The 20,079-nt window shown below is 44.4% G+C and overlaps 1 protein-coding gene across 2 annotated transcripts in view; it reads right to left on the bottom strand.

Annotated features, from left to right (window-relative positions):
• samhd1 (SAM domain and HD domain 1) overlaps positions 1-20,079 on the bottom strand; it is a 109,976-nt gene that overhangs the window by 31,270 nt on the left and 58,627 nt on the right. For both annotated transcript variants that reach the window (XM_057363298.1, XM_057363299.1), the window contains exons 5-6: positions 16,239-16,354; positions 14,061-14,131 (exon numbers count right to left, since the gene is read on the bottom strand). In XM_057363298.1, coding sequence (XP_057219281.1) covers positions 14,061-14,131; positions 16,239-16,354 — 187 coding nt within the window. The remainder of the gene's footprint in view (positions 1-14,060; positions 14,132-16,238; positions 16,355-20,079) is intronic.

The raw sequence follows: 20,079 nt of genomic DNA, 5'->3' as shown, positions 1-20,079 counted from the left end.
CCTGTCAGTCGGTTACTCACTAGGTACTGCCAGGTTGGGCTGAGAGTTGTGACTGTTTGTGTGGTCGCACCTGGGTGGCGTGTAGGGCAAGGGATCTGAGGGGTCTGCCGCTGTGTGTCCAGAAAGGCCGGAGAGTTGGACCTACTTTACTGGTACCCATCTGGAAGCCCTCACTTCACGCCCAGGTCCATTAAATAAGGTACAGCCCCTACTGAGTTGCTATAGGCGGAAAGAGAAGTAGGAACTCTCCCTTCCACCCCCGTTAAACTGTTTATTTTGTCCCTGTTGTTTTGAGTTTAGCTGCCTCCCTATCCTATATGACACCATAGCGCCCCCTAGCTGCAGGCCCCGTCAAGGCCCCTTACTTGGCCTGAGCCAAGTAAGGCAACCCTCTCTGTTCCCTCTTCTATCTTTTAATTTTTGTTTTAATCCTGTCCTGTTTTACCTTTAGTTTTCTAGAAGAATGAATCTGCATGAGCCATTAGGGAATTCTCAGTAATGTGTTGATGAAGTAAACTACCCCAGTTAGTAGAATGACCCCCTAAGTTTCAACCCATCAACACATTTGCTCAGACCCTTTCCCTGTACCCACATACCCACACACACACCTACTATCCAACCCGCCAATAAATAGGTGTTTAAGTTGCGCCACTGACTATCCACCCCAGTTAACTGCACAACACATGACATAGGAGTAGTACAGAGCTCACTTAACTTGTTGGGACTTGCATTGGCCTCTTGTGCTTTTCTCTCTCGCCCCCCCAGTGCACCAGCATGTCCAGATCATCCAGTCCTGCCACCCACTGGGACCAGCTAGGGGCCTGGCTGAGTGCAATGACGGAGGCCCTCCTGCCCGAGGCGACCAGGGACCTACCGGACTGGACCCGTGAGCAGCTGGATGACGACTTGAACCGGCTGATGGCCTATGATCCAGTACAGAGCTACACCCACAAGGAGCTGGTCAAGATCATCGGGGCCCTTGCCCACAACCTCATCGCCCAGGTGAAGCTGAGCGACGGAAACGTTAGCCTCCTGGAGCAAGACACAGTAGCACTAAAGCTTCAGGCCGAGGAGGCTTGCAGGAACCAGGCAAGACCTACGCAGAATCGCCTAGATCAACTGACCCTGGAGGCCCAGAAGCCGGCAACGGAGGAGTGGCACGTAGAGCTAAAGGAGGAGGTGGAAAGGCTACAGGAAACTTTGACCAACCTCCGTACAGACACCGAGCACAGAGAACGATTGGAAAAACAGGCCCGCGAGGACCTGGAATGCAAGCTCCAAGAAGCAGAGACCAGGGCTCTAAACTAACTTTTTGCACTGGTTGCACTGGTGCGCCTAACTTTTTTTCTTGGGTGCACCAACACAAAAGTTAGGTGCACCCAAATTTTCGACCGCATCGCATTTAACACCGCAGTTTTACAAGTTCACTTTTTTTTTTATAAATCGCTGTCCATATAGGCAATATTGACTTGTAAATGATTAACTAACAATCTGGTCAACATGAAGTTCTTTATTTGAAGCACAATTCTACAAGAAAGCAGGGCTCTAAGACTAACACTTGAGAGAGGTGGCACTGGTGCTACCAAGTTATTCAGTTGGTAGCACCAGCCCTTAATTTGATAGCACCAGAGTCGTGGGGTGAGGTAAGAAAAAAGAATCACTAAAACTTCATTAAAATGTGTTTAACAAATTAATAAATCAATTAGAAGTTAATACAAATCATTGTTTATGATTGAATTATTTTTATTGTATATGTAAACTCTCTTTCAACACTTTACCATATTTAAAGCACATCTTTCTTAAAGCTACTTTCTTCGTTTATTTGTTGTGAACGACTCCTATAAGAGAACACAATTCCTTTAATATCAGTGAGTGTTTTTGGGCCCGTCCGTTGTTGTTTGATGAACATTATAAACAGAGATCTTTATTATGCTGCTGCCCCTTTAAGAGCTCGCGCAATATACTGGAACACGTGTTTTGTTTCCCAACTGTTTGGTCACGAAACAAACTGAATACCTTTACAAGGTTTCTTGTTAATATGGGAATTTTTAGGTTATTTTGTGTTAATATGTCCGTTTCAGAGTAAGAAGGCGTGAAAGAGAACTCCGTTTAGTATTTTGTGCTCTGACTCTCTGGGCGCGCGCATATCTCAAACAACCCGCGAGACCTGAAGGCTTTTAGTGATTATTCTTCATGAAAGCTGCATTGATACACGTTTGGCTTCTATCAATAGCGACTCACAAATAAATAGTATTTAGCGTGATGTATAACGTTTTGTATGCTTTGCAGTATTGTTAGAGAGCTTTATACAATAGTTCAGTGCTTAAAGTTTAAACACGTGTTTCCTGCATTAGCTTCACATGCATACAATACTTACAACACATTTCGTTATCTTTGCTGTTTTGTACCTTAGCAGGGGAAATTCTTGTATTCTGCATATTTATTTAAGTTGCAAGATTGAGCGCTTCACTCGTCTGCTCTTTCGGTCCTTCGCCTCTTACCCATAACCCGCGAATTACGTCTTTGGGGGCTGGGGCACTGATAGATAAGGAATGGTTGAAGGAGGGGAGACGAAAATGAGTGACTGAATGCGCAGCTTGCGCAATATAACATTTCTGCGCATTAAATTTATAATACGCAAAAATTATATATTGATCAGTTTGACAGTCGCACCGGTGTGACCATTAAGAAAAACTTGTCGCACTGGCAGGAAAATTTGTCACAAAATAAGACCATTTAGTCGCAGTCTAGCATGTCAGAGCATTGGTTATGATTTTCGGACGGAAAAGGCCTTATCTTAACATTCTTAACGAAAAAGTTGTCAATCGTTCTTTTCATCTTCTCTCATCATCCGCGGCTACATCCACTCTGTTTATCTGACGGGCCTAGGCTACTCACCTCTCTGTCCGACTGCAGCACAGCATTTTCAAACGTACACACATGTACAGGAATATCTGGACCACGGCCAATCAGAGGGGGGTCCGCCCTTCACTATCTCTGATTGGTTTAGACCATGATATGGGCCTAATGTGTCTGTTGTTGAACCACAGGGAGACTTTCGCAGAGACTTTTTTTCCCTCCAACGGCTGGTCGCACCGGTGCGACCTCAGAATTTTTTTAGTCGCACCATTGAGAAATTAGGTTGCATGTGCGACCAAATTGGTAGCACTCTAGAGCCCTGGAGACTCTTTTAAAATGAGCTGAAACCAAACTGAAAGAGAGAGAGGCAAAAGCCAAAGCCTCCGAAAGACACTTTCAAGCAGCCCGAGCCGAAGTCCAAGTCTTGGCTCAGCAACAAGACCAGCTCAAAGCTGAATTTGATACCGTGCAAAGAGAACTGAAGTACGCCTATCACTTCCAGGCTGAACAAAGGGGGGAAAAGACACCACCGAAACAAGTTTGAACAGACTTCCCAGCCAAGCGAGGTCCGAGAAAGAGGAAGCTGGTAAATTGTAAAAGCGCTACATAAAAAATAAATAAAATAAAATAAAGTTGAGTTGAGTAACCCGCTGTTTAAAGCATCACCCGCCAGTGTCCAAGAGCCTCTAACTGCCATTGAGGGATGGGAGCGTCTCCACAGAACCCCTACAACGACCCACGGCATGGCTCCCAAGGACCTTGCCAAGCTGGCCAGAAACATCCCCATGTTTACCCCAAACCCTGCAGAAGGACACGACGTACATGTCTACCTGCAGGATATTGACTTTCATTTGGAAACCATGAAAAATGTTTCCACCAGAGACAGGCTATATTTGCTCAGGATTACCTCCAGCCGCGAGGTGCGCAGCTTCCTGGACCGGCAGTCAAGACACTGTAAAAAGGGATTACAAGCAACTGCAGCAGGTTCTAATAAAGGAGTTTTCAGACCCAGAGTCTGAGCAGGGACTGGTTGCTGCCGTGGACCTCAAAAACAGGGCCGTCTCGAAACCCCACCGGCTTACTATAATAGACTGAGACAAACCTACTTTGGGGCCAGAAATGAGCCAGAAATGGAGGAGGATTTTAACTTTAGAACTCTTTTCCTGCGTAACCTGCATCCTAGTGTGAGTAATCACTTAGGAGTTATGGCATGCCCCCGCACCATGACCACTCAACAGCTGTGGGACATGGCCCATTAGGCCTATGTTAAGCACAAGACTACCTCTGAAAAGACTGTTAAAAATCCTGTTATTTTCCCGGTCTCTGAACACTACCCAGAGTTGACTCTAGAGGCCTGGCAACAGAGAGACAAGGGACTTTACTGCCACTGAACGGTATGACTATTCGGGTGCTCGACCCAAGCATCCGACAGGGCACCCCAAGAGGCCCAGGGCAGACCCCGCTGGTCAGACGAACCAAAGGACAGTGCTGCATGGGAAACTAATCGCCGACCTAGGCGTCACCAACCCGCACCAGCAGGCACAACCAACCCAAACAGTCATCGGAGGAATGCACCTCAATGCCCCCGTGACAAGCCCAAGTCTCACCTGTCCCCAGAGCAGAAAAGTACAGAGACCTCAGAGTCGGCAGAGATCCTTAATATATTAAAGGAGTTGATTCAAAAAGGGCCTAACAAGCCAAACAAAAAGGATATGCCAGACTCCTCGTGACTACGAGTGGCGGAAATCAACAAACCTTCAGAATGCCCTCCACCTAAAGACAATTCCCAGACCTCTGCCAACGCCCCCACAAACTCCGAGCCAACCTCCCGGACACCAAAGTATTCGAGAGTCCAAAATGCACCCCAGCTGACGGCTGATCACCCAGAACAAACCAAAACACTCCAGCCCATCGTCGATCAAGATCCCAAGGTACCCGAAAGTGCTGTGCTAGTTGTCTGCCTCCGATCCGAACAACCGGAAATCAGCCCTAACTGCTTGTCAGCCACCACACAGGCCTCCGTACCAAGTCTCCTGGGAAACCTGATCGAGAAAGGAGTGGCCAGGAAACTTTATCTAGCCATCACCTTAGAACATGAGGTGAGATTAGAGGCCCTTCTTGACACCGGAGCTGACCTCACGCTGATGTCATCCCAGTTGTTTCACAGACTCTCGGAAGGAGCTAAGAGACAGAATCGGACTCTCAAGCCACAGAGATGTGTATTGAACGTGCAGTCATACAGCCAAACTGAGGTCTGACTGGAACAAATAGCCCCCATACACCTGACCATCGGTCCCATGAGTCTGGTACACCCTGTGTACATCTCACCAATGGACACCTATCCTCTCCTCATTGGCAAAGATTTGCTTGATCGCTTTGAGCCACTGATGGACTTTAAACAGCTAAAAATCTGGGCTCAAGTGCGAGAACCACTGCCTTCCCAATCAACCAACCCAGTTGAAGTGCGCTGCCAGGTCACAGAGGTAAGCGACCAACCCCCAGCCGGTCACGAGAACACAAAGTCAAGGCCGGCCCCAAGTTCAGGGACGCCAATCTGCACCTTACAACCAGCCGAGGACCCAGACAGCTACTGCCCTCGGGTCAAGGAAGCCATACACCTGAACAACATGACAATAATAGACACTGTTTTGGCAACTTTATCAGACAATTCAGCCATCAGCCCCACACTGTTCAATGCTCTCACTACGAACACACCGGACATTTCTTTTGTTGTAAAGAGCACACGATTCCCATTGGGCTCCCACCTGTCAACCATGGTAACGGCCAAAGGCGTCTGCGCTTTGAACTTGAAATGGAATGGCCGGTCCTTAACCCACTACTTCCTGGTTCTTCAGGACTCACCACATGACATCTACATCGGGGCAAACATCCTAGTTCGTCTCCAAGTTCACATAGATACCATCAATGATGTGGTGTGGGCCCCATTGACCGCACAACCCCCTGTGGACCTCGTCAACCACATACACCTGGCATCAGGTCAGACCATCCCAGAAGTCTGTATCCTGGTGAATGAACTTGAAACCGCAGTACCTGCCTACACCAAAGGGGTCGCTGTGCGGCTCAACATGCGGCGTGGCCAAACCCTCAACCACACCCTAGCCTACTTCCAGCCATCAGTGGAATGTGTGGAGCTTGGCCTCACCCTGGAAGCCACACCCCTAACTGAAGTTACATCCCGTGCAGTTCACATCCTGTTCAACGACTGCACAGCTACACCTATTAAGCTTCCTAAGGGCTACCGTGTGGGATGGTTAATGAGCCAAGATTTCCATGACCTTGAACTCACCATACCAGTCATAGGTCCCATCCCACCACCACTGATTCCAGAGGGGTGTCTGGATAACACAGCTCTCACAGCACCTTTCCAGATGGTCTCCATCACCTCGGTCATGCCAATGGCCAAAGAACAGGTGTGCAGGACCGAAAGGACCAAAGACTATCTTTCCGTGTACACTGTCTGTAGCCAACCCATCTGTGAAGTCAATGAAATTACCACCCCTGTAACTGTCAACAAGACGAATGACGCAACGATGGAGGAGCCTTACCCTGGATTTGAAGCACAAGTCCAACAAATCCTGAAGGATGCAGATGCCATACAGGATGGAGCAGACCTCCAGAAACCTCGACAGGTCCTGTACAAGTACAAAGCGTCATTCGCAAAAGACTCTTTAGACTGTGGCCTCACTAACCTTCATATGGTACGAATTCCCTCACACCCAAATGCCCCCCCCCCACATTCGTCAGGCAGTACAAAATCCCCATTGCTTCACATGAGCCAGTACAAGAGATCATCGACTCTATGCTGGAAAAGGGTGTCATCCGTCCCTGCAACAGCACCTACTCAGCACCCATCCTGTCCTTAAACCCAATGGCAAGTGGCGACCAACAATTGATTACAGAAAACTGAATCAGCAGGTACCCCTGTCACGATGGCCTATGACTCAGCTGGGACAGGAGATCCCCAGGATAAGGGGGCTACCAATTACTCACGACAGTTCATCGAGGACTACTCCGACATTGCACGACCTTTAACTTCCCTTCTAAAGAAGAACTGCCTATTTCTGTGGACTGCAGCTCAGGACAACGCTGTGACTGAGCTCAAATGACATCTGTGCTCAGCTCCATGTCTGGCCTACCATGATCCCCAGAAAGAATTCTACCTCGAAGCTGGATTCTCTAACCACTGCCTCAGCGCTGGTCTGTACCAACGACACGATCAGGACAAGAGAGTGGTCGCGTATGCCAGCAAAACATTGCTCCCGCCCGAGCTTAAGTATTCAGACTGTGAAAAAGCCCTGCTCTGCACTGTATGTGCAATTCAGCGATGCTGATTATATTGGAGCACAGAAGGTGATCATAGAAACCTGCCACCAGCCTGTCACGTTCCTCAATAGTCAACGCAACAGAGATGGCATCGTCACCAACACACGCATAGCCATGTGGTTGATGGCCCTCCAAGGACGCAACATTGAGGCACGGTATGCTCAAAATCACAGGTCTGCACTAGGCAATGGACTTGCTGCATGTCAAAGCTGCTCTGATGACACACCAACCACAACGTTGAAGACAGAGGAAACCCAGCTGCAACAATCCACCTGTCACAGATACTTTGAAGAAAATGCATGCCAAGGCATGCCAACGGCCTACGTCGATAGATGTTCATACAACCACCAGGGTACCCTAAAGGCTGGAGCAGGTGTCTTGTGGGTAAACAACAAACCTTGCCCACCCAAACACTTCAACCTGGTACCACAGTCATCACAGTGGGCGGAAGTGGCAGCCATCCTGATCACCCTCCAGACTGCATCGGCGCACAGCATCAAAGAACTCCTTATCTGCACGGACTCTAACTACGCCAGACTAAGCTTCACATGTCATCTCCCGGGTTGGACACAGAATGGGTTCAGAACTGCTAACAATAAGCCAGTCAAGCATCAACACCTGTTCCAAGCATGCAATGCCATCACAATGGAACACGATATGCTTGTCTACTGGAAAAAGGTAAAAGGACACTCAAAACAACCTGGCCAAGACAAAGACCGCCAACCCACCAACCCATCCCATCTGTGGCAGCGGTAATACGCAGCCACCGCCCGGCGCACGCTGTTGCACCTGCATCACAAACCCTAGCACTCACTCCACAGATTTCAAACGACTACATAGCTTCGCTCCAAGCCTCTGACAACACCACACAAGCAATGTTAAACCACCTCACAGACCCCTCTGCCTACCCCATCACATCTTCTGACCTTGCTAATGTCCCAGGCCTCAAGCGGCTAAATGACATCAAGCACACGCTGCGTGTGACAGACAACATCCTCTGGTACGTCCCTGATGACCTCACAACACCAAAGCTTGTGGTTCCCCAGTGCCAAAGGGGGGTCATGCTGATGTATGCCCACGACGCACCATGTGCCGGACACCACGGTATCAGAGCCACCTACGAGACACTAAAACAGGTGGCATACTGGCCCGGAATGCAGCAAGATGTAACAGAGTATGTCAGAGGATGTCTGGTTTGCTGCCAGTTCCAGCCTACAAACCCAAACCACAGAGCTCCACTGCAACGCAAAGGAATAACATTCCCATGGTCAGACCTACAGATCGACTGGGTCGGACCCTTACCCAGGTCGACGAGGGGCAACAAATATTTCTTGACGGTTGTGTGCCAGTTCACCAAGCGCCCAACGACACGGCCCAAACAACAGCATATCTCTTGATGAACCACGTCTTCGCGAGGTTCGGGCTTCCCTTGGGAGTTAACTCTGACAGGGGGACACACTTTACGGCTGAGATTATGCAAGAGACTTGGAAACTGCTGGGTGTACCATCCCAGCTCCACATGAGTCATCATCCCATCTCATCTGGCCAAGTGGAATGAACCAACAGGACAGTGGTTGGTATGTTGAAAAAGTTTGTGGCAGCGAACCAGAAGGACTGGGACGTGAAACTCCCCCTGGTGCTTATGGCCATTAGAGCAACCCTGAGTCAGTCAACTGGCGTGACTCCCTTCGAGCTGATAACGGGACGACGGATGACTCTGCCGCTACACCTGTTATACCAGCCCAGAGACTCAAACCTGGTCACAGCTTACACCACTCACCAGTACCTAGAGGAGCTGCACAGGCATCTGAGAACTGTGTTCGCTTTCGCCCAACAACAACTCCAGAAGAGTGCGGAAGGCCAGAAAGCATACTATGATCAGAAAGCATCACGAGAAGAACTAGATGTGAGTGACCGGGTCTGGTACTACAGCTTCGCCCGGCCACTGCAGACAGCCTCACATTGGCTACCCAAGAAGTTTTTGCCACACTGGGCTGGACCCTATGAGACTGTCGACAAACTCTCCCCTGTTGCCTACAGGATCAGGATTAGCAGGGGACAGACAGAACCGATCCTCAAATGGGTCCACCGCAACCAGATTAAAAGACACGTAGCCCCTGGGCGAGAAAGGAAATGGGGGGATAACACTAACTAGATTGAGCTCCCTCCTTACTGAACCAACGCCGAAGAACTCACCGTTAGGGAAAGCTATGAACAAAAGACTGACCAGCTAAAGAACTTCACCACTTATCCACTGCTTTCTCTCCCTTTGACACCAGGATGTGTCTTTGCCTGGCTGGAGGGCTGCTCCAACCAGACGTTGTGTCGCCAGGCCCTACATCGGGCATCGTCTTGAGGGAACAACCGGGCCTCCTGGTCACTAACTGCTGGACACACACTCAGAAAAGTGTACGTCTGACTCAATCCCCATGACGTCTACAGAGCACACTACCCCATCGCAGCACCACAAGTTGGATGGGCTGGCGGACGATGGACACAGACTGCCCTGGACCATGCAGAGGCCGACATCAGCCATATGCTCACCCAACTTCAGAAGGTGACCGTCACACAAGCTGACCTGAATGGGCAAAATCGGCACACCAAACGTTTCCTGGGAGCCGCCGCCGCAGTCGGAACCCTGTTCAACCTTGGAATCACCAGTGTCAACGCAGTGAGTTTAGCCACTGTAAGGCGACATGTGAACGAGATTCAGACTGAGATTCCCCAGCTAAGAGCACAACTGACAGCCCAAAGCGAAACCCTGCAGACCATAGGCAAGTCATTAAAGGGCACTGTAGTGGTCCTCAACACCCACAGGGTCCTCTTAAACCAGACTGTGAATTCAATGAAGCATCTTTTTTGTGTAATCCAGAAGGATTATGCACACGCCCAACTGGTCACAGCGCTGATGTCAGACATGCTGCGAGAGGTGAGCTCATCTGTGGACAGTCTCGCCATGGGCAGGATTCCCCCATACCTAGTACCGTTGAGCCTTGTACAGACTGTGCTGGACTCAGCCACCTTAGGGCCAACCAACCCCCTTCAAGCCCATCTCGCATACTGTCTGGGTAGTGCCATCCCTCTGCACATAGCCCCCAAACAACGTGAGATGGCATTCTACTGAACCTACCCATTATCGAGGCCAAAACATTTATAGGCTCAAGGACATGGTTAATGTTGGGTTTTGGCAAGGTAACACACACATCATGATACACACCCCCGACGTGGTGACCTACCATGACAGCAATGACCAGCTGTACCTAGCCCCAAACCTGCGCATGTGCACCCTGACTAAAGACATCCATTACCTTTGCCCCAGTAAGCCTTTCCTCCGAGACAACACCGAGGGAATCTGTGGGATGCACCCCATGAGGAGTGACACCCGCTGTCCAGCAGATGCCAAAACCCGGGTCCAAGTCACCTACACTCAGGCTGAGATTGTAGGAGACCGCTGGCTAGTCAACACCCCAGCCCGAGTAGCAACTTTAATTTACGACCAGCATGATACCGCCACCCGCATCAGCCTGCTCAACCAAACTATGTGGATTCAAGTCCCAAAGGACGCAATCCTGCACATAGATGACCTGGCACTATACCATTTACCCTGTGAGGAATACAATGCCGAGCTGGAGATCTCAACCTTCTTCAGGAACTATAACTTCACTCTCGGTCCTGAACTAGAAATGAGGATTGCAGAGGAGGGGCCCCAGCTGATCGATATCACCCCCATCGACCAGGCCTTACAGACTCTGAATCGGATGTCTGCTCCCGCCAACTCACTTGTGGTCCGGTCCTGGACTGCCGCGGACACTGCACTGTGCCTCACCACCACATTAGGGTATGCCCTTGTTCTTGGTTTGTCCTTCGTCCTTTACAGAAGGGTCAACGGAATGCAGGAGTCAGTGAACAAGTGTATGGCGGCGTTTCCTCAGGCATTCAAACGGAGCCGCGAGAAGAGAGGCACGCAAGCTGGGCCCGAACCTAACCTCCTCGAGATGGACCCACCACCAGGGCACCACAGCACTGAGGACCAGTAAAACCCACCGGTCACCACAACCATTACGATCCAGACAACCATCGGCCGTCTAAGCTTCTACAAACCCCGTCGTCCGGATGTAGGGTATGGCCGGATCAAAGTTTACCATCTGTGATCGTAAAACACAGTAACCTCTCAGCAGGACTTCGAGCAGGCACCGACGAGTCTGGGCAAATGGGCCTGTCTAAACACCCCCCTGGACTTCAAAGGAGGTTCGGGGGGGAGGACAGGGCTGTTCACCAAAGTGACAAAAACCATGTCGCCCACAAGCTGAGAGCCTCGGTTTATTCCAAAAGAATCTCTCTTTCTCTCTATTTAGCAACAAAAGACTGGTTTAAAGTGCATATCCGTATAACCCCATGTTGTATGTTTGTCTCCCCGTTATTCACCTTCAATATATATCCTCCAATGCATGTGTGCGTTGTGGTATTTCTGTTTATATTTACATTCTTGTACAAACTACAGGTCAATGTGATTGTAAACCCTTTCATGGGTCATATCAAAATGTTCCTCTTTTCATTTCTTAGAATATGGTGTATAGCACAGTAATGTATTTTTATACCATGTTCACTTTATTTTATTCTAAGACTATCTACTGCTCCAAACTCCCAGGCGACCATAAATGCAAATGAGCTGGCGTGCCGGACAAAGAAACATGTTTTCGCGCCCAAAACGATCTCATCACATTGGATCGCCCACCTCGGAGGGGCATGACGCCCTTGGGGTTAAAACATCTGTCCGCTCGCTTGTGTTCGCTCGTTCGTGTTCTTTCAACCTCTCGAGACCTGTCTCTCCTCAGAGATAGCTTCTTCCGGCAGTTTTTGTCAGCTAAATCCAACGGACTCACGGCTTGCTCTGAACACATCAGGACCCTTTGATACGCGCGCCAGCACGTGTCCCGAGAAACAAAGAAGCCAATGCAAGTATCTGAACTATTGTTAACCAGTTGCGTATAAGCTTTGCCCCTTTTAAATAAGGAGTTTGTCCTCGATGGTTCGTGCAGATGTGAATAGCTGATTTAATACTGCCATTTTCTTTGCTTTATCTATTTCTTTCATTCTCTACTGTTTTACGTTTTTATGTTTGTTTGTTTGTTAATGTTTGGTTTGTGTTAGCTAGTTGATTTTAGTTCCCCGTAGGGTAGATAAATAAACCACATGTGTATCCACGCTCGAATTGTTTCTGTGTTTATTTACCACCTATCAACGTCACTTAAACTGCTTGATTTTGTTAAGATTTCTGAAGTGGTACTGTACTACAGTAAGAATATTGTTTTTCCAGGCCAGGGGAGTAATATTTCTTAGAGTTGATATACGATCTGCTGATCACTCGGTGGATGAGTGTATTTAGTTTGTCGCTGTTATTAGCTCTGCTGCATCAGGTAAAGTGTATAAAATAATTAATGGTTAATCACCATTAATTATTTGTAGGTTACTGTGTTTAAACTCATAGTTTCCCCGAAATACACTACACAAGATTAACATGTGATTGGAAGAAACCGCTTTAACTGTTCTAATTTAGTCCAAAAATGTAATGTATTAGTAAGCTTAATTATTTAAAGGTCCAGTGTGTAATTTTTTTGGAGGATCTATTGACAGAAATGCAATATAATATACATATTTCAGAGTTGTATAAAGAGCTTACACAATGAAGTATTATGTTTTTAATACCTTAGAATGAGCTATTTCTATCTACATACACCGCAGGTCCCGTTGCATATAATTCCACGTTCTGTCATTTTATTCCATTACAATTATTAAAAACGTGCAAATTGTCATGTGACTGAGCATGTGAGAAGAGCATTTTCCGGGTTTGCTGTCTTGCTGTCCGAATGCATGAGTTTTATCACAAACACTGGTAAATCCATCAATCTGTTAAAAACAGTCTGCCAACTTATAAACAAAGTTAAAACAACTAGCTTCCTCATTCAATATACACCAGTCTATGAAACGCATAAAGGGACGAACTGCTCCTTGTGCTTTTTTAACCACATTTTGATGTATTGTGGGCATATCCAATGGCAAAACAGTTAGTGGATCTTAAGTAATACTAAAATATTCAATTAAAAAGGTCGCTGAAAAATCACAGATGTATCATTTTATTATAAAATCCACAGACGTCTGGGCTAAGCTTTTTAAACGAAATAATGGATTCATGCTCCTCTAAACTGCATTAAACAGTCAGTTTTTAATATTTTAAATGAATATATTGATTTACAAGTAAAAAAATCAAATAAATATGTGCCCTATTTCATCATTTATGCACCTGCCCTCTAAAATGTCTTTGCACCACCCTACACGGGACTGTAAATTTGGTAAATAACATACTTTCTGAAAGAAGGTACTTAAAATTTGTCTGGAGGACTGGACTGTTTATAAAAGTGATAAAATATTAAATATATTACAAAAAAGAATACAAATTTTTAAATAAAATAGTGCTACATTAAGTTGTTCCTGCACATCAAGCTAGTTCCACAAGAAATAAATAAAATGGAGCAACAAAATTTTCACAATACAAATTTGAGCCTTAAATCTTCATTAAACTGAACATGAAAACCATCGTTTAAAACCCCTGTACTACATTAAAACTGGTAATATAAGCACACTTATATATAGTAAATAAAAACTTTTTGGTCTGAAAAGTTTTTTCATGATCCCATCCAGAGTCTTGTGCTCTGCTGCTTCTTCGAGTTTAGCTGTAATATGCAGCTTTGGATGGTGTCAAGCAAGATGCGAGCTCATGTTGGTCGACACCAGTGCATGACAGAGTTGGCATCTGTCTGTGCGAGATGTCAATTATGATGAAAAATTTCAACACTTACCTTCCATTTCTCACCAGGCCGAACTTTAGGGATGAACATGCCATCGTACATATGAGAGAATGGGCCATGACCTTGAACAACAGATAAATGTTTCCATTGTGATTATAATTCACAAAATCTCACAAATACTCATACATTACTTGGCAAAAACATATTCATTCATTTAAATCATGAGAAATATTAAGATTCAGTCTCTGGTTTTCTCATGGTGATGGTAAAATTTGGTGATTTGAAAAGTTTCATTAAAATAGGACCAATCAAAAACTTGCTAAAATGGCTCACTTTTTTCATCAAAAAAAAAAAAGAAGTTGACCCTCAGATAGGCTAAAGGACCATTCACACCAAAAACTATAACAATAAATATCTTAGCATTCACATCCTTGTACTATCAAGTTATGTGTTTTATCACGTTAAGATATGCCCTAGCCATTTAAACCCAATCTCAACAATACTGTTCCATTGTATTGTTATCATTTATAATTGTGGTGTTGTCTCCACTATTGTCTTAAAGGCACAATACGTAAGACTGTTGCATACAAAAACCACTAGCAGTGTTATATATTTTTCCTATATATATATATATATATATATTATATATAACATTTTCTATAATTGACTGCGATTAACCGAACAACGGCGATACCCATTTATTTCAATTGTATGGACACAAAACTAGGGCTGGGACGGTATATCTCAATTATATTATATATACTATACACAATACTATATTTCAAATGCTATTTGATTATTAATCAGTTGTGGCCTAATGGTTAGAGAGTCGGACTTGTGACCAGAAGGTTGCCGGTTCGATTCCAAGGGCCGGCGGGTAACAACTGAGGTGCCCTTGAGCAAGGCACCTTACCCCTACTTGCTCCCCGGGCGCTGCAGTGATAGCTGCCCACTGCTCCGGGGGTACGTGTGTTCACTACTCTCTGGATGGGTTAAATGCAGAGGTCACATTTCGTTGCCTTGTACCTTCGTACATGTGCAATGACAATAAAATTGAATCTAAATCTAAATCTAAAAAAAAAAAATGATAATCTTAAATCTATAATTTACCTTATTAGTAAGTTTATTTATTTTTATTTAGTTTCTAAATATTTTATTACTATTCTACATCATTTTGTAGTATAAATGGTGTGAGTAGTGCTTTCACATTGAAAATTCTCAAAAAAGAAGTGCACTTAAGAACCCAGATGATGCACTTTTTTAACCGAAAATATGAAATGTGAAACTCTGGAAACTTCACACACGCAACGGTTGCAGTTTCACTTATGTAGCAGAAGGGAGGCGGGGCTATCTGACGCTGCTGGAGCAAAACTCTCCTGCAGAGTGATAAGGCTTCAATCTGATGATGACTATAGTAATGCTTGGCAAAACAGATGAAAACTGTTAAATGTACAATGTACAAATTGATTTTTATTCACACGCATTGTGCAGTGCGATTGATGTCATCTGCGCTCGTCTGGGAAACCAATATACTTCCGGTTGGTATAAAACCGTTTAATATTCCATTTGGTACGATACTACCCTTCAAAAATTCATACACTACACGGTTGAGTGCACAGTTTTTAAGTGCATAGTGTATAGTATGTCATTTGGGACACAACTGTAGTTCCAGGAAATGCCAGTGGTCATATTCTATCGCTGTTCTTCAAACCTTTTCAGGTATTTTCATGATAATAGAGTATATTTATAATGATGTTTGACAAGTGTTGCTTTTTCAAATGCCCGTTATAAACGACTCAATCTCGTTGTGATTTTAGATCAAGCAGTACTTCCTACTGATCAAAGAGCCGTAATTCATGGAAGAGCTGTGCAAACACAGAATCGAAGCATTTGCGATTTCAGAATCGTCCTAGACAGGTATAATTAGTGTGAATACCCTAAAAGTGAAACGGTTCCGCGAATGTTTGGTTACCAACATTTTTCAAAATATCTTCTTTTGTGTTCTACAGAATAAAGTAGAGGGTGAGTATATAATAACAGAATTTTTATTTTTATGTGAACTATTCCTATAAATGTAGATTTTTTTTACCTTTGGAAAATATCACAATTTTCCACAATTTCTCAGCATAACTGAAAAATGCTGTAGAAAGGCTGTAAGAACAATGAAAGGTGAATCACAGATGTTTTGTTGTAAAGAAGGGAAACCTATTCAAAGTATTTTTCTCTCACCTAAGTCATGGCACAGGCCAGCAATCTGGACACAAAGAATGTCTTGCTTTGATATGAGTAGCTCTGGCTGTCTTGCATTGAGAGCCTGGACTAGACATCCTGCCAAATAGCCCACTCTGTACCAAAAAACAAACATGAAGAAGTGCAGTTATGTTTAAATGTTTCATTCAAATTGAACTAAAACCAATTTAGTTGAAAAACAATTACAATTATTATTTGACCAAAAAAAGTCATTCACACCCTGTTATTCAAAACGTGTTAATAAAACATGTAATGTACAGTATGATACAGAAGCTCACCTGCATGCGAGTTTCCTAATCATTAAATTAGTATGTTCGATAACATTTAGTGATGATGTGATGTGAAGTGAGGCCAAGTATGGTGTTCCATACTCAGAATTTGTGCTCTGCATTTAACCCATCCAAGTGCACTTACACAGCAGTGAGTAACACACACAGCAGTGAGTAACACACACAGCAGTGAGTAACACACACAGCAGTGAGTAACACACACACCGTGAACACACACCCTGAGAGCAGAATTGCTGCTGCGCCCGAGGAGCAGTTGGGGGGAACGGTGCCTTGCTCAAGGGTCTCACCTCAGCCGTGGTATTGAAGGTGGAGGAGAGCACTGATCATTCACTCCCCCCACCAACAATCCCTGCTGGTACTGAGGTTTGAACCGGCAACGTTTGGGTTACAAGTCCGAGTCTCTAACCATTAGGCCACCTTTCCACATCGCTCCAATCGTGCTTCAATCTAGAGCCATGAACTAGCCTCAAATTTAAGACCTGGCCTGAGACTCTCAGGCCGGCCAATGTCCGACAGCTTATCAGAAATCTCAGCCCGAGTCCGACTAAAGCTTGTCGTATTTTTTCTACCTCCGCATTACACAGGCTGTTGCAGCAATTAAAATACTTCAGTTTTGTTTTAATGGCAAATTATTCAAATTTCATTTCGTTTTGTTTCTTTATTAAGTTAATTTAGAAGAATGTTTGGAGTATCTTTTGTTTGTGGCTCAGCCAGGTGCAGAACACATAGTCAGATAGTTAACTGCGCTGCGCTGGAGCACGGATTTGAATTAATGATGTGAATGATACTGTTGAAACTGCTGCAACCATTAAAATAGTTTGTTTTGTTTTTAAATTGAAATTAAATTGAATTTGAATTAATGCTGTGAATGACACCGTTTAAACTGTTAACATAGTTTAGAATGAATAAATAAATAGTTAAAATGTATTAAAATAGTTTAGTTTTTAATGGTAAATTATATTTTGTTTCATTTATTTATTAGATTAATTTAGAAAAATGTTTGGGTATTTTTGTTTGTTGCTCAGGCACAGAATGCAGGTTTGATTGCCAACCATGCCAATTTTAATGATTTGAATCCATGATGGGCATGAGTCTGCTTAATTTCCTCCTTAAGATTCGGCTGTCGCCATAAGAAAAAAAATATACGGGTGTGCCCCACACGATTACATGCTGCACTGTGTCACCGTGTCCCAAACTTGTCAACATATTTGGTTCATCGGACATCAAGCAGCGCTGCTCAGACCGATCGCCGTGTACCGCAGGAGAAAGCGCCTGTCATTAATTGCTCTCGTGTTACTTTGATATAAACTGATAGGTCTGCGCAACTCGTGCATAAAGTTGAAAACATAATAAATCACAAACTTAACATTACTCTGTTGTGCTGAGAGAGTGTACGCTTTTCTTACGGGTTAACTCTAAACAGTCGCTGCATCATAATAATGTATGCATGCTCTGGTCCGGATAGTAAAGTGATACTGCCATCCGGGGGAGTGGTGGCAATGTGAAAATGGCCCCATTCGCATGTGTTTTAATATATGGTAATAAATAAATTAGTTCAACTGTTAAACACTTTTTGCTCAATTTTTTGATGGCTCATGTTCTACATGTTTTGACTGTTTGTGAACTCCCATTTTACCATGTGTTGTGCCCTATTATCGCCATTTATATATGGAGCCAATGATTAAATTACTACTATAGCTATTGTATTCTTATAGATTGAGTCACTTAATTTTGCTCTTAAAATGCACAAGATGGCAGCATTTACCTTTAAAATATGCAAAATTTTCTTCCCATGGAGAATGCCCCCAGACCCCCCTAGAGGCATATATGTTTAGCCCGCATGGTCTCACAAAATTCTGTGGGAAACACTGTGGTCATTTAGCCTGCTTATTGACTGGTTTGCAAATGTGTGTAGAAGCCATTTTTGGCTTCTGTTATGTATTTTTCCAGTGCGTGGCACTCTGGTACAGAATCGCCATGGTATATCAGGGCAATGGGGAAAATGAGACAACAAGGGGTGCTTCTCAATATGCCTCCTCGTTTCCTCGCTCCTCCGTCCTCCATCCTATGACCCGGAAACCGATCGAGCACAGCCATCTTTAAGGACGTCTCAATTCTCTAATTGCACTGGGAGGAGGCGAGGATCGAGGAGAGAGGAGGCTTTCAGAGGAGTCATGAGCGAGGATACACATGTTTCCTTTGCGGAAGTGTTTTATCCACTAAACCTGACACGCGTATTATTCTCCTCCCCCTGCACATCGTCACATCTTTAGATCATATTCAAACATGCATAAATGTGATAATTACGTTTTTTTTGTAAATGTATACCCATTTCAGACAGTATAGTTAATATTCATTAAGTCAATATATTAAGGAGCAGGTTTCAAGGTTTTTGTAAGTGTCCTAATGTTGTATTAGAGTCCCCAAAAACATTTTCAAATGCATCAAAGGTAAAAAAAACGGTGCTATTTTCTTAAAATAAGCATTTAGTATCTAGCCATTTCTCAAAGATCCCTAAACGATTCCTCCGAAGCTGTTCAAATGTTCCGCTTCTCTAAGCTCCTCCCTACCGTGAGTCCAGTGTGCTCCGATTGGCCAACTGGCCCAATCAGTTGTGATTGGTCTTTCTTCATACACTGCGTGTCAGAAACGAAACGCCCATTACCACAGTTCTTATCTCAGGAAGATTTTTCTTATCTCAGGAAGATTTTTGTAAACAAAGACGCTGTGTGTAAAAATGGCATCAGTATTACCATATCACAAGTTTTTATCTTCATAAACTTATCTTCATAAACCATTCAGACTATTGTTTTTATCTTCATAAACTTATCTTCATAAACCATTCAGACTATTGTTTTTATCTTCACAAACTTATCTTCATAAACCATTCAGACTATTGTTTTTTGTTGATCTTTTTTCATCATAGTTGTGGGAGAACAACAACGGCTCTATCCAAAAGTTGATCATTACTTTGATTATACAGAGAGGAGTAACTGAGCAAGTTAGCGAGAGCTTCCAAACATAATGCACACACCTTTACATAATAAAATGATATAGTGCTGCAGTCCGTTTTTAAAATAATGACAAGCAAACTTTGTTTGAAGGGGATCGTGACCACAGCTAAACTTGGCACACTTGACAAAACCATAATGTGAGACACGTTAGCAAAGTGCTACCGTGACTACACGATAAAGGGATACAGTTTGTACAATACTACGACATGTAGAATGACAACAGTCTACAATAACCGCCACATTATTAGGTAAGAGTTGGATTATTAAAACTGTAACACTGTTAATTTATATGTTGTTTACCTGTAAACCTACAGCTGTACTAAATATACAACACGGATTAGCACAATTACTTTAACGTATATTGTAAGCACTCAATTTAACATGTACACATAACGTATTTATCATACTTACAGCTTGTGGTTCTGAGACGCTTGTTAGTCCAAATAAAGTTGGTATTGACTTATCTTTCAGGGTCAAGTGGCTGGCAAATCCCGCGTTGAACTCGCCAATATTTGA

Source organism: Triplophysa rosa, linkage group LG21 (genome assembly GCF_024868665.1).
Source record: "Triplophysa rosa linkage group LG21, Trosa_1v2, whole genome shotgun sequence".
NCBI classification, from domain to species: Eukaryota; Metazoa; Chordata; class Actinopteri; order Cypriniformes; family Nemacheilidae; genus Triplophysa; species Triplophysa rosa.
The sequence above is the reverse complement of the archived record's forward strand: the minus strand, read 5'-3'. Positions and strand labels throughout refer to the sequence as shown.